This window comes from Lepidochelys kempii, chromosome 8 (genome assembly GCF_965140265.1).
Source record: "Lepidochelys kempii isolate rLepKem1 chromosome 8, rLepKem1.hap2, whole genome shotgun sequence".
In the NCBI taxonomy this organism is placed as follows: Eukaryota; Metazoa; Chordata; order Testudines; family Cheloniidae; genus Lepidochelys; species Lepidochelys kempii.
Window position 1 is genome coordinate 96,838,472 of NC_133263.1, and position 13,405 is coordinate 96,851,876.

At 42.0% G+C, this 13,405-nt stretch overlaps 1 protein-coding gene across 1 annotated transcript; it reads left to right on the forward strand.

Moving 5' to 3' along the window:
- Positions 1-3,322: 3,322 nt before the first annotated feature.
- Positions 3,323-10,549, forward strand: MAGOH (mago homolog, exon junction complex subunit). The gene is made up of 5 exons (XM_073357656.1): positions 3,323-3,499; positions 6,629-6,687; positions 9,048-9,158; positions 9,490-9,572; positions 10,302-10,549. Exons 1-5 carry the CDS (start codon positions 3,373-3,375, stop codon positions 10,399-10,401), a joined length of 480 nt encoding a protein of 159 aa, XP_073213757.1. The 5' UTR covers positions 3,323-3,372; the 3' UTR covers positions 10,402-10,549.
- The last annotated feature ends 2,856 nt before the right edge of the window (positions 10,550-13,405 follow it).

Genomic DNA, 13,405 nt, shown 5'->3' on the forward strand with positions numbered 1-13,405 from the left:
GACTTGTGGCACCTTAGAGACTAACAAATTTATTTGAGCGTAAGCTTTCGTGAGCTACAGCTCACTTCATCGGATGCATTCCAGGATGTCTACCTAGTCAGGCAGCAGTATAATGCCAGAGGATATAAGCATTGCAGCTTTGCAGAGAAAGATTCAGGATGCCGGTTAAACTGGGGAGTTTGGTAAAGTGCAAGCAATTTTCACAGGCAGAAGATATCTAGTGTGCAACCTCTGATTTTTGCCTTTATACATCTGAAATGAAAACACTTTGCAGAACTCCTGCCCAAGCAGAAGTAATCCTTCCTTGCACTTGGAAAAGCGTCACTTTCAAGAATAGAATGGGTGCTTGCCAACAGGAAACTTTTTTCATTACACGGTGCTGTAAAGAAATAGGAATTTAGTGGTCCTGATATTCCAGGGTGCTTGATTTTAACAAATGCCTGCATATGATAGGCTCTCAAGAGCCTAGTATCTGAAGTAGTGAGGGAAAGTTCAAATAGAAACATTTTCACATTACAACCTAACAGCCAGTGTTATTTTACAGCCTAATGCTAGCCAGCAACATTTCATTATCCAATTAACTACAGCCTCATTGAAGGGAATGCATTGGTAAAGTGGTGTCCAAGTGGAAAAGTCTTCATATGCACGAGTGTAGCATTCATGCAAGGTTCATGCACTTGGCAACATTCAGGGCACACCCGGAGTGTTGTGTAGGAGCAGTGCACACACGGCTCCTCTCAAGGGCATGAACCTTGGAATCTCGCCCAGATGACATGAACCGTGGGAAGCCTCCCAGGACTGGGCTCAAGGCCCGAGAGCAAGGAATGCGGTAGATAGAAATTGGCAAATAAGAATATTATACAAAGCCAGTGTATTCCTTTTATCTGTTGGAGAATGTAATGCGCAGGGGGAGAGAAAGAATAAAAGAGAGGGTGGAAAGCTGGCAGACCAGCCCGTCGGCAGACCAGCCTGCTTGCTTGCTTAAAGCCTTGTTCTGTCTTGTATTTAGACCACAACACACGAGAGCTTTCAAACATACAACAAGGCTGCTGGCTCTGGTCATGGATTTAACAATTTCTGTAACTGGGCTCAAAATGAAAAAAATAGCTTTTATTTTTGTCTGCACTCTAACTAATGGAACTTGTGTCAAACACTTGATCTTCATTAGGAATATTCTGAACCAACCCCTAGATAACATACTGTAGGGAGCAATTCTTCAGGGAGGAGCTAGTTCCTCTAGGAATAGATGTTTTACTCCTAACACATGTGGATCAAATCCTGAGACGCCTGTTCAGTTTTTACTCAGGGAAAATTCACTCTCAGCTCCGGATTTAGCCCCATAACTCTGCTCCTCACAAACAACACACAAAAGCAAAGAGAGAATGAAATAGCTTTGGAGTGTTGGTCCTGCTTTGAGCAGGGGGTTGGACTAGATGACCTCCTGAGGTCCCTTCCGACCCTGATATTCTATGATTTTATGAAGGGAAACCAGGTGCGGCTGGAGCGCCACTATTAATACAAAAAGAAAAGGAGTACTTGTGGCACCTTAGAGACTAACAAATTTATTTGAGCATAAGCTTTCATGAGCTACAGCTCAAAGCTTGTGCTTAAATAAATTTGTTAGTCTCTAAGGTGCCACAAGTACTCCTTTTCTTTTTGCGAATACAGACTAATATGGCTGCTACTCTGCAACCTATTAATACAGTGAATGTTAATTAAAGTGTGAAGTGACACCGCTTGCTGTTGGAGAAAGGGAAATGAAAACGCAAATAGTTTTGATGCAACTCGGTTTCCAAAGAAGTTAGTGTTGACTTCATACTAATCCCCAACTAAATCATCCCAGCCAGGGCTTTGTCAAGCCTGACATTAAAAACCTCAGAGGAAGGAGATTCCACCACTTCCCTAGGTAACACATTCCAGTGTTTCACCACCCTCCTAGTGAAAAAGTTTTTCCTAATATCCAACCTAAACCTCCCACACTGTGACTTGAGACCATTACTCCTTGTTCTGTCATCTGCTACCACTGAGAACAGTCTAGATCCATCCTCTTTGGAACCCCCTTTCAGGTAGTTGAAAGCAGCTTCAAATCCCCCCTCATTCTTCTTTTCTGCAGACTACACAATCCCAGTTCCCTCAGCTTCTCCTCATAAGTCATGTGTTCCAGTCCCCTAATCATTTTTGTTTTCTTTTTTCATTTTGTTGTCTTCCTACCAATTCAGATTCTCTTCCCTTCTGCACCATTGTACCTAGTCTTCGCTTTGCTCCCTTGTGATTTACAGGGCAGTCTCTAATCAGCGCCAGACATGAGCGAATGTGACATAAAGGTTGTGTGCTGCCTCTGCTGTCACATCAAAAGCTGCTACCAGTAAATTTTGCTCCCAATTATTGACACATAACGATTTTTTTTTGGTACATAGTCAGAATTTGTTACTTTCTTCAGTATTTGCTACATCTTACCTGTTACAATCTCTGGGCTGGGGTCGCAAATTTTGACAGGGCCTCAAACTAAAATTTCATACAGATAATGACTTGTTTATACTGCTCTGTATAGTATACACTGAAATGTAAATTCAAGATTAATATTCCAATTGATTTATTTTATAATTATATGGTAAAAATTAGAAAGTCAGCCATTTGTCCATATTAGTGTGCTATAACACTTGTATTTTTATATCTGATTGTATAAGCAACTAGGTTTTAAGTGAGGTGAAACTTGGGGGTACACAAGACGAATCAGACTCCTGAAAGGGGTACAATAACCTGAAAAGGTTGAGAGCCACTGTCCTGTAGCACCTCAGCACATTATATCAGACAGAGAGAGCTGCCCTATTTACGCATTGGGATGCCTGTGCCTTTAAGAACCCAGCCTTGGGAAGCCCATGCTGAGATGTACTATCCTGTGAGAAGGGAAATAAAAAAGCCCCTCTGCCCCCGTATTTTTGCAAACACAGCAGGTGGCTGATCTCAGCGGGGGTAACTGTTACCCCCCCATGCTGGGGTTTTGCCCCGTCACAGTCTGGCAGCGCCACCCCCTGGGCTGAACCCCAGCTCCTAACCCCACCCCAAGCCCTGATTTTGCCCTGAAGCCGATCTCCTGGCCCCAGCTGCTTGACACCCCCCGCCCGCCAGTCCATTCCCCGCTCCGATTTGCCCCTTTGGACCCCGCTAAGGAGCACCGGCAGAACCGGACCGGAGCAAGAGCAGAGTGAGGGCAGCAGCTTCAACAGCTGCTGCTGAGCACGCGCAACTTAGCCGCCGAGCCTCCGGCATTGCGTCATTACTCTGCGCCTGCCCGGAAGCTGCCCCTCCGCTTCCGCCCCTGCGCAGCGTTGTTGTGGGGCTGTCTGGTCTCGCGGGCCGGACGCGCGGTGCATGCCGGTTTCTCGGCGGTCGGAGCGGAGTCGAGTGGCCATGGGGAGCGATTTCTACCTGCGCTATTACGTGGGGCACAAGGGGAAATTCGGCCACGAGTTCCTGGAGTTCGAGTTCCGGCCGGACGGTGAGGGCCGGGGGCCCGCGGGGGAGCGGGGCAAAGCGCATTGGCTCCCTGGCGAAGGGGGTGGGGGGTGGCACATGGCTGCCGGGGCCGGGGCGGGCCGGGGCGGAGGGGCTCTTCCGGGGGACGGACAGGAGAAGGGCGAGATGTGCGCCCACGGACCCGAAAGGCGGGGGTCTGCGGGCACTGCCCGGGCAGTGACCGCCGAGTCCCAAGTTGTGGCTGCTACGCGGCCCCCAGCTTTAATTGAAGTGGTTTCAGAGGAGCAGCCGTGTTAGTCTGTCTTCGCAAAAAGAACAGGAGGACTTGTGGCACCTCAGAGACTAACCAATTTATTTGAGCGTGAGCTTTCGTGAGCTACAGCTCCCTTCATCGGATGTCGTCTCAGCTACGAAGCTGCCCCAGGCCCCCCTGGCAATCGTTGTGCTTTCGCTGCTACCATCACTTATTTGTAGAGGTTTTTCTCTTCCCCTGCTGCTTTGTGAAAGACCCACACAAACGGGAGGGGAACTGAACAGGGGGTATATAGGAAGGAGAAGGCGGCACTGGACTGGGATTTGGAAGATCTGGATTCAATTCCTGGCACTGCCACAGAATCCTCCTGTGTGACCTTGAGCAAGTCGCTTAATCTACCTGTGCCTTCCTTCCCCATCAGTAAAATAGAGAGAATACTGCCTTTTCTCCATCCATTGACTGCTTGGGGTTTTTTAATCTGCAAGTACTGATTGCAGCCCCGGTGGAGTCTTCCCAAAAGCTGGGGAGCCATGGCCCCCCGCCTCCTCTGTGGCCCTGCCCCTTCTGCCTGAGGCTCTGCCCCGGCCAAGCCGGAAGCTGGAGTGGGCCAAGAGCCAGGGACCCTCTACCTGCCTCGGAGAGGGGAGGGCAGAGAGCAGCCCAGAGTGTCTGTGCCCCTGGCCAGGGGAGGTGGAGGGTTCACGGCTCCCCACAGCTGCACGTGTGGCTCTATCCCCAACCTGGCTCCAGCCCAGGGATGGGGTCTCGGAGCCGCAGCCCAGCCATGGTAAGAGACGCATGGCCAGGCAGCTGTGAGGGGCCATGGACCCTCCACCTGCCCTGGGCGGGGGGGCCCAGGCTCAGGGACATGGGCCGGGGACTGCTTTCGGCCCTCCCACCCCAGGCAAGTGGAGGGTCTGTGGCATCCCCCGCTGCCCGGGCTCCCCAGCTGGGCTCCAGCTACTCATGGGGCATCATGGGGAAGAGGAGGTGCACCTGTGGTGAAAAGTGAATGGGCCAGTCCTGTCCACTTATAAAAAGTGGGAGGGCCATAGTGCTCTAGCCCCCCCACCCCGGTGCTGATGACTGATTGTTACTGTGTATGTACTACATCCAGGAGGTGCTAAACTGCACCTGGTACGTTTGGGTACCAGCTATGATGGGGTACTATAATAATACAAAATAATAAGAGTTCTAAACATTCAAAAGTGATATTTATCTTCACTTGGTGTTGTCCCTTAAAATAATAGGTAAAATCTGATTTCTTTGACTAAATATTGTCAAAGTGTTGGTCATAATTATATTAACCTATTACAAAAAAATCTTGTTACTAGCGAATTCAGAAGTGATCATTAAATGTTGCTAGTGCAGTTAATTGCCATATTTCCCAGTATAATTGTAGTGCAAGCCCTCTAATCAGTTGCGTAGTTTTGAAATAATAGAAAATACAAATAAAGTCCATTGCAGCTATTTAAACATTTACAACTCCTGCCTTCCAATGCTTTATGCATCAGTAATAGTCTGCTAAAAAGGGATTTAGGAACAGGTTTAGTTTCTTAGTAAATATTTAATACACCAATGTATTTGATTTCTTTCATTGAGCTCTGCTACCACAGGAGATTCTAAATTGCACACAATCTGAATCAGCTGAGGGAGCTCCACCTAGCCAGGTAAGGACAGCTGTAAAGTATAGATGGGGTTCTTATGGAATCCTACCAGCATAGGCTGCCTGGAGATATCCTGAATCTGCATCTTCCTGGATAACCTGGCTACATTCCTTCCCTGGCCAGGACTGCCAACTTTGTGAGTTACAGCTCTTCCTCTCAGCAGAGAAGAGGCTATGGGAGGCTTGTGCAGCTGCAACACTTCTACAGATGAGTATTCAGCTAATAGCTACCTTGTGAATGGGTCCACCTGCACGAACCCTAGAATAAACTGAGTCCCTTTGTTGAAAAACTTCAGGAACAAATGATGATGACCTTCATCGGGGTAGTCAATAGGCAGACCATGGGCCAAATCTGAACTGCCAGACATTTTTTGAACGGACCCAGAAATCTTTTTATTTGCTTATTATCATAATTGTTGTTGTTTTGTTCTTTTTTCTGGAGTCTGGACCTTGACTATACCTTGACCAAGAAATTTGGACCTTGACATAAAATAATTGACTACCTCTGGCCTACATCTATATAGCAGCTTTCATACGCAGGATCCAAAATGACTTTCAGGTGATCCAGAATCAAAATACAGCACCCTCTAAGATGTGGGAATGGCAGCCAGACCTGCAGCTTGTCCCCACAACAGGGAGGACAGAATATAAATTTTGACAAGGGCATTGGAGGAAATCTTTATGCAACAATTTAATTGATTTGTTTTTATAGCTGTTTAATTAGGAAGTATTAGCAATCTTAAAAAATCACTACCATACAAGTACCAAAAATACAACATTTACCATTATATAATAGAACCTCAGTTTGTAGAGGTATTGTCCAATTTAAGCACTGGAAAGATAAAAGGCTGAGTCAACCTACTTAACACACACTAACAGTGGCTCGCTCTTCCTTTTATAAAAGGAAAAGGAGGACATGTGGCACCTTAAAGACTAATCAATTTATTTGAGCATAAGCTTTCGTGAGCTACAGCTCATTTCCGATTAAGTGAGCTGTAGCTCACGAAAGCTTATGCTCAATTAAATTGGTTAGTCGCTATGGTGCCACAGGTACTCCTTTTCCTTTTGCAGATACAGACTAACACGGCTGCTACTCTGAAACTCTTCCCTTTATGTGGCTTTCCATACAAACACACACTTTTTTTTATTACATTTTACAATCCTTGAATATAGACCATCGCAGAACATTGTCTATTGTAGTTTGAATCTAATATTCATCTTTATTTTAACAGGAAAACTGAGATATGCCAACAACAGCAATTACAAAAATGATGTAATGATCAGAAAAGAGGTATGTTTACTCAAATACACAAATACCATATCTTTGAATGCTCTGCAAATAAATCTGAACCAAATAAGTGGTTTTCATGAATTTATATAATTGGCTTTTAACACTTAATCAAAGTGAGCATTCCTTTTAAACTGCTTTTTAGCTATAGTTACCCCATATGGCGCCATCACCATAATATCTAATTGTTATACCAATAAAATAAAAACCAGCAGGATCTTATTAAAGGGGAAAAGACAAAATGCCACATTTATTGTGAATACAGAAAGAATCTTAGTAAGCAGTTAGTTATAGCGATAACATTCCATTCAATTTCATATTTATTTACACATTCATTCATACACACACACACACAGGTTCTGCAAGGTTGTTATAATAGTTACCAGCCTTAGAGTTGCTCATGCCAAGCCACTGGCCAGGTGGCCTGGAGATGAGGAGGGAGCCAGGGCCTTGTCAGATGCTCATCTGATGTTCCTGGAAGTTGGTTTGCAGAATCAGACCCCTAAGTTCTCACTTTCTAGAGTCCATTTTTATAGGAATTTCTTCCTATGCCAGTCTGTGGGAATTGCTTCATCATGCTGTTGCTGAATCAGTCAGCAGATGGCACATTCCTGATGGCTCTGTGCTGCCAGATGTTATCTTGTTCTTTGGTTCTCCCATCCTTGAGGCTGTTGGGTGGATTCCAGTCTGTCCTCCGGGGGTCCTCTGGTTATTTCCACTTAATGCCTTCTTCAGCCGATGGACACTGGATTCTTAGGCTGGCACATCCCTGATCATTCAGTTACTATCCACACCAAGCATCCATCCACATGCATCCTCTATCTGTATTTTAATCACAATTGTTAACAAAGCGAGATGAATACACAAAAGGGCGGGGAGTCTCTGGGTGCTGTTTCTGTTGTTACAGAGTATTGCTTTGAGTCTCTCTCTGTGTGAGTAGTTGTTGTTGCAAAGAATTGCTTTGAGAACAGACTCTGTCTTAGAATGTACTAACACAATTAGCAGCTTGCAAGTTTCACACAGAGAGGGAGAGAAACAGTACCAAAAACCAAGAGACCTTTTAGTTTAAATTCCAGGGTATTACTAATTATGGGGAATCAAACTCATCTGTGATTTTAATACAGAACTTCTTTAATATGATCCAACATAATGACCTCACAAACAGGAATTGATTTGATTAATTCATCCTCTTACCATTTCTATGACGGATTATAACTACTTTGCATATGGAGAAAAATTAAGGGCCTGATCCAAAGCCCATTGCAGTCATAGGGAAGTTTCCAGTTGACTTTGGTCATGCAGTCAGGTTACACAGTTTGTGCCAAAGCCATGCATTGAATCCTTGTTACCTGAATCTTAGTTCAGTGCTTTAATCATCCTTTCTGTTGTTTCCTTTTCTGATGCCACCTTTCTCCCTGTGTTCTTATTTACTTTAGGAATTAGTTTTATCTGGCATAAATGGTATTGTAATATTATTTTGAGTGTAAAAAAGTTGTCACGTCTAATTTTTTTTTAAAGGTTATTGTTCATTATTGTTTCTTGCTTAGTTGTACACCCTAGTCAAAACAGGGGATGGGGAGCAGAGAACATGCCGTAGAGTCACTACTCCCATACATGCACTTTTCTCTTCTCCCCTGAGACTAGATCCTCCTAATCTGGGTCCCTTCCAGAAAAAGTGACTGGGCCTTTTACTTCTTCATGACTAGAAGAGTTGACCAGGATCAACTAAATGCTTGGTGTCAGCTATTTATCTGAGTGCATTCAACACTTCTAGCATGGTAACATCCATAACATCGGAACAAATTCTGTTTTGTTAATGCTTTCTGTAACCTACAAGAAGGCTAATAAAAGAGCACTTCATTCATGCTCAGCTCATCCTAGATAGAATAAGGAAGAATAACTTTTGTAAATAGATTAGACATAACAACTTTTCTACAACCAATTTTTGGAGCAGAATAATAGCCTGCTTCTGCAAACCCTTACATGCCTGAATGCTCCTTATTTATGCATGTATTCCCATTGATTTCATGCCCAAGAAAGGGTAACTCAACTGAATAAGTGTTGTCAGAATTTGGACTTATGGTCATATATATTTGTAATATGGAGAGCTGTCTTGACAGTTTCTCTAACTTCTTATGAAAGCTGATAGTTCATCCTCTTATTAGTTGTACGCATTTGATTATTGAAAATCCTCATAAGAGCTTTCTGCATTTTGAAAGCGTGTGTTCTTGTTCAGAGATTCAGGGGCCTGAAATACTTTAAAAATGTCTTCAGCATGTCAACTTTCAAACATTAAGTACTTTTCTGTGCGTATGCATCAGCTCTTTGGTGTATATTAAGATATGTTTAAATGTTGCTTGTAGGCCTATGTACACAAGAGTGTGATGGAGGAACTGAAGAGAATAATTGATGACAGTGAAATCACAAAAGAAGATGATGCCTTATGGCCTCCACCTGACAGAGTTGGTCGGCAGGTTAGTAGCTTTTCTGCTTGCGTTATTAACATTGTTTTAATTTGGATTTGGTTGCTTGTCATAAGCATAACTGGGTATTTAACATTATTTGTAAACTGAAAGGTCCACTAGAATCTTATTTTTAACAGATCAGTAAATATGTGAAACTTAACACTGAGTAGTAGAGCAGTTTACTCTGAAAGTGCGCGTGCCTGGGTGTTTGTCACATATAATGAGATTTGCTGTTTTTAAATGTAAAACCATTTTATCTCACTGCTTAAACTGTTCCTATCAACCAGCATAATTTTCAAGCAGTTCTGCTATTTGACTGGTTTTTTTATTTATTTTCTAGGAGCTTGAAATTGTAATCGGTGATGAACACATCTCTTTTACCACATCAAAAATCGGATCGCTTATTGACGTAAATCAATCCAAGTACGTAGTTTGTAGAGAATAATTCCCGTTTTGCCAAAATGGTGTCATTAATCAGGAATCTCTATTGTAACTACAACCAATTTATAAATCTACATTGGGAGCACTCATTAATACATGATGATCATTATCATTCAAAAACTTCTGTTGACTCAAACTGACTCTTTTGGAGGATCCTCTGGTAATTATTACACTGCAGAATCTCATTCTTTTGTAGTGTAGAAAAATGACCTGCAAGGTATTTTGCAGACTACCTCTGTGAATTATAAAATATTATCTGTGCATAAAACCCCCAAAATGTATTAAGAGTCTGAAAAAATAAGAAATTATAAACTCTTACAGTGAAATCCTTGCCCCGTTAAGTCTATGGCAGAACTCCCATTTACTTCAACAGGAACAGTAGTTCATCCCTAAGCTAAACTAAAAAGATTCTGTAACACATGTTCCTAAAAGTCTGTGACGATATTAAACTAATATGTGGAACAAAAAGGCTTTACCTTTTAAAAGTAAAGTAGTGAATGTGGGCCAGACTTACAGTATGTGTCCTTCAGTCTAAGCATGTGTAACTATCAATTTACCACAGTAAAAAGCTGTACCAGACTGAACCATGATGTTTTAAGACGGTCACTGATGAAACAGAACAATCTTAGCACTGGCTTTTTTTAATGCATTTAGTTTTAGAAACTACTCTTGAAAAGACTTGAAAACTAATGTTTGTTTTTTGTCCTTTAGGGATCCAGAAGGGTTACGAGTGTTTTACTATCTGGTGCAGGACCTTAAGTGTCTAGTCTTCAGTCTCATTGGATTACATTTCAAGATTAAGCCAATTTAAATTGTATAATTTTGAATTTGTATTGTAACGTTGCAAGGGGTGGGATACTTTCATTCGTTATCTCTTCTTGGATAGAACTTTTATGTATGTTTAGGATTTTTTTTTACAAACTGTAAGTGAATGTCTTTAATAAAAATGGTGAAACCTGTATTTTTTTAATTTAAAAGTTGTCCATGTAATCAAGATCTCAATCTTTGAACACTGTTTACTTTCATTACAATATGTTTGAACACTGTTTACTTTCATTACAGCCAAGATGAGTGGCTTTGAGTTCCTGTAGATGAATTCAATATCTAGTTTTAGAAAAAAAAACGATATTTTAACTGTTCTATCCATTTAGCACTCTGGAGCAGAACAAATGAAGTTCTATAGATCCCTGGAATTAAACTCTTGTCAGACCTCTTAAGATAAATTTGTGTCCCAGTCTTTAAATTGATGCTTTGAGCATCAGTTAATGATCAGATAAGAACCGAAGCACTGGTTCTGTGCTGGCTTTGTTTTAGCGGTCTCAGTGATTGACATGCTATCAAAACTGACACTTTATAACTCTACTCTTTCCTGATACCTGCTCTTAAACCTCTGAATTGGAAGCTTTACAAGATTATTTGCTTTTTATGTGAAGGATTGATGATCAATTTCCTAAATATGGATCAATTTCCTTTTCTGTGTTGTTCAAATTCTTGTATCTTAAAAGTATTTTAAAAATATTCTTATATACCCCATAAGTCTGCAGGATTCATTTGCTAAGGATATAATTGTGAACATGCAACACAGTAGCCCAGTTTGAGGTAACTTTGCCAAGCAAACAAAGTATATTTTAGGCAAATTATAATATGACCATACATGTGGGGAATATAAACATTTGTCTCGTTACATCAAGTATTTTAGGTTGAAAATGTGACCATCTTTAAAACTGTCAATCAGGTGGTAAATCAGCTGCATGTATTTAAAAGCTATCCTTTTAAAAAATGTGTTTGAAATCATAGAATATTAGGGTTGGAAGGGACCTCAGGAGGTCATCTAATCCAATCTCCTGCTCAAAGCAGGGCCAACACCAACTAAATCATCCTAGCCAGGGCGTTGTGAGGCCGGGCTTTAAAAACCTCTAAGGATGGAGATTCCACCATTTCCCTAGGTAACCCATTCCAGAGCTTCACCACCCTCCTAGTGAAATAGTGTTTCCTAATATCCAACCTAGACTTCCCACACTGCAACCTGAGACCATTGCTTCTTGTTCTGTCATCTGCCACCATTGAGAACAGCCTAGCTCCATCCTCTTTGGAACCCCCGTTCAAGTAGTTGAAAGCTGCTATCAAATCCCCCCTCCCTCTTCTGAAGACTAAATAACCCCAGTTCCTTCAGCCTCTCCGCGTAAGTCATATGCCCCAGCCCCCTAATCATTTTCGTTGCCCTCTGCTGGACTCTCTCCAGTTTCTCCACATCCCTTCTGTAGTGGGGGGAGCAAAACTGGACATAATACTCCAGGTGTGCCTCATCAGTGCCAAATAGAGGGGAATAATCACTTTCCTCAATCTGCTGGCAATGCTCCCACTAATACAGCCCAATATGCCATTTGCCTTCTTGGCAACAAGGGCACACTGCTGATTCATATCCAGATTCTCATCCACTGTAATCCCCAGGTCCTTTTCTGCAGAACTGCTGCTTAGCCAGTCAGTCCCCAGCCTGTAGCAGTGCATGGGATTCTTCCTTCCTAAGTGCTTCCTTCCTTGTCTTTGTTGAACCTCAGCAGATTTCTTTTGGCCCAATCCTCCAATTTGTCTAGGTCACTCTGAACCCTATCCCACCCTCCAGCATATCTACTTCTCCCCCCATCTTAGTGTCATCTGTGAACTTGCTGAGGGTGCAATTAATCCCATCATAGAGATCATTAATAAAGATGTTGAACAAAACTGACTCCTGGGGCACTCTGCTTGATACCAGCTGCCAACTAGACATTGAGCCATTGATCACTATGTAAATCCACTGAATGCATCCGATGAAGTGAGCTGTAGCTCACGAAAGCTTATGCTCAAATAAATTTGTTAGTCTCTAAGGTGCCGCAAGTACTCCTTTTTCCGAATACAGACTAACATGGCTGCTACTCTGAAACCTATGTAAATTGATGTAACCATTAAGATGTCCTGCTGTGTAAACAAGGGTGTTTAAAAGAACCATCCTATTTGTTTTAGACATATTTGGTATATTTTATAAGTTTTCCATATTTATTTAAGACAATGAGTAGAGAATTTAATGTTTCTCCAAAAATCTGTTTTTGGCTCTGATAACTCATCTCTTTCAAAATAACTATTTAAAGAAATATTAAATACTGTGTAGAACATACTTTTAATATTTACAGCTCCAACAACTGAAAGGGTATATAGATATCTTAAAAACATTTAATTTATTTTTACTATAATTCATTCCTTTTTTGTTATACTCAGAAAACAAACACTTTCCCCCTACCATTGCAAAATTGAATTTGTTACTGACCAACATGGTCAATATTAACATTTAACAGTTGTCAAATGTAGCAATAGTTTTCCACTCAAATGACTAATTACACCCTCAGTTAAGCTGCTGTACAATTTCCACTGAACTGAAAATATAATTCTACTATAGACCAAGTGTTGTATGTGACTCTCCTCTTTTCACTTCAGAAAACCAGTGGCAAAGTTGCTCCTAAATACACCAAGGGAACAGAATACAAACAATAGAAACCAAATACACTATAACAACCCACTTTGCTATTACAGTATTTTCCTTTGTTTCTCAGAAGTAAGTTTTATTCTATGAGGAAAAAAGGTAACAGGTAAGTGTAGCAGAACACTGCCATGAAACCAGAGCTTTTTTCCTATTTCTTGTAGGAGGCAGAGCTAGAGTCCTACTTCAGCTTCTGATAGGAAAGAGATCCCTAGACCCAGCAGTGGCTGTGCTTTAGTTGATCAAATGGAGTGTAAGCAGTGTCAGGATGAGCTCCACCCTGACATCTGGTGGTGAGGTGTGG

Bases quoted from the DNA above. Each gene is read 5' to 3' on its own strand.
- MAGOH (XM_073357656.1), top strand. From the start codon at position 3,373: ATGCCGGTTTCTCGGCGGTCGGAGCGGAGTCGAGTGGCCATGGGGAGC. The intron at 6,688-9,047 runs GTATGTTTACTC...TGTTGCTTGTAG, and splicing joins ATGTAATGATCAGAAAAGAG to GCCTATGTACACAAGAGTGT. The intron at 9,159-9,489 runs GTTAGTAGCTTT...TTTATTTTCTAG, and splicing joins CTGACAGAGTTGGTCGGCAG to GAGCTTGAAATTGTAATCGG.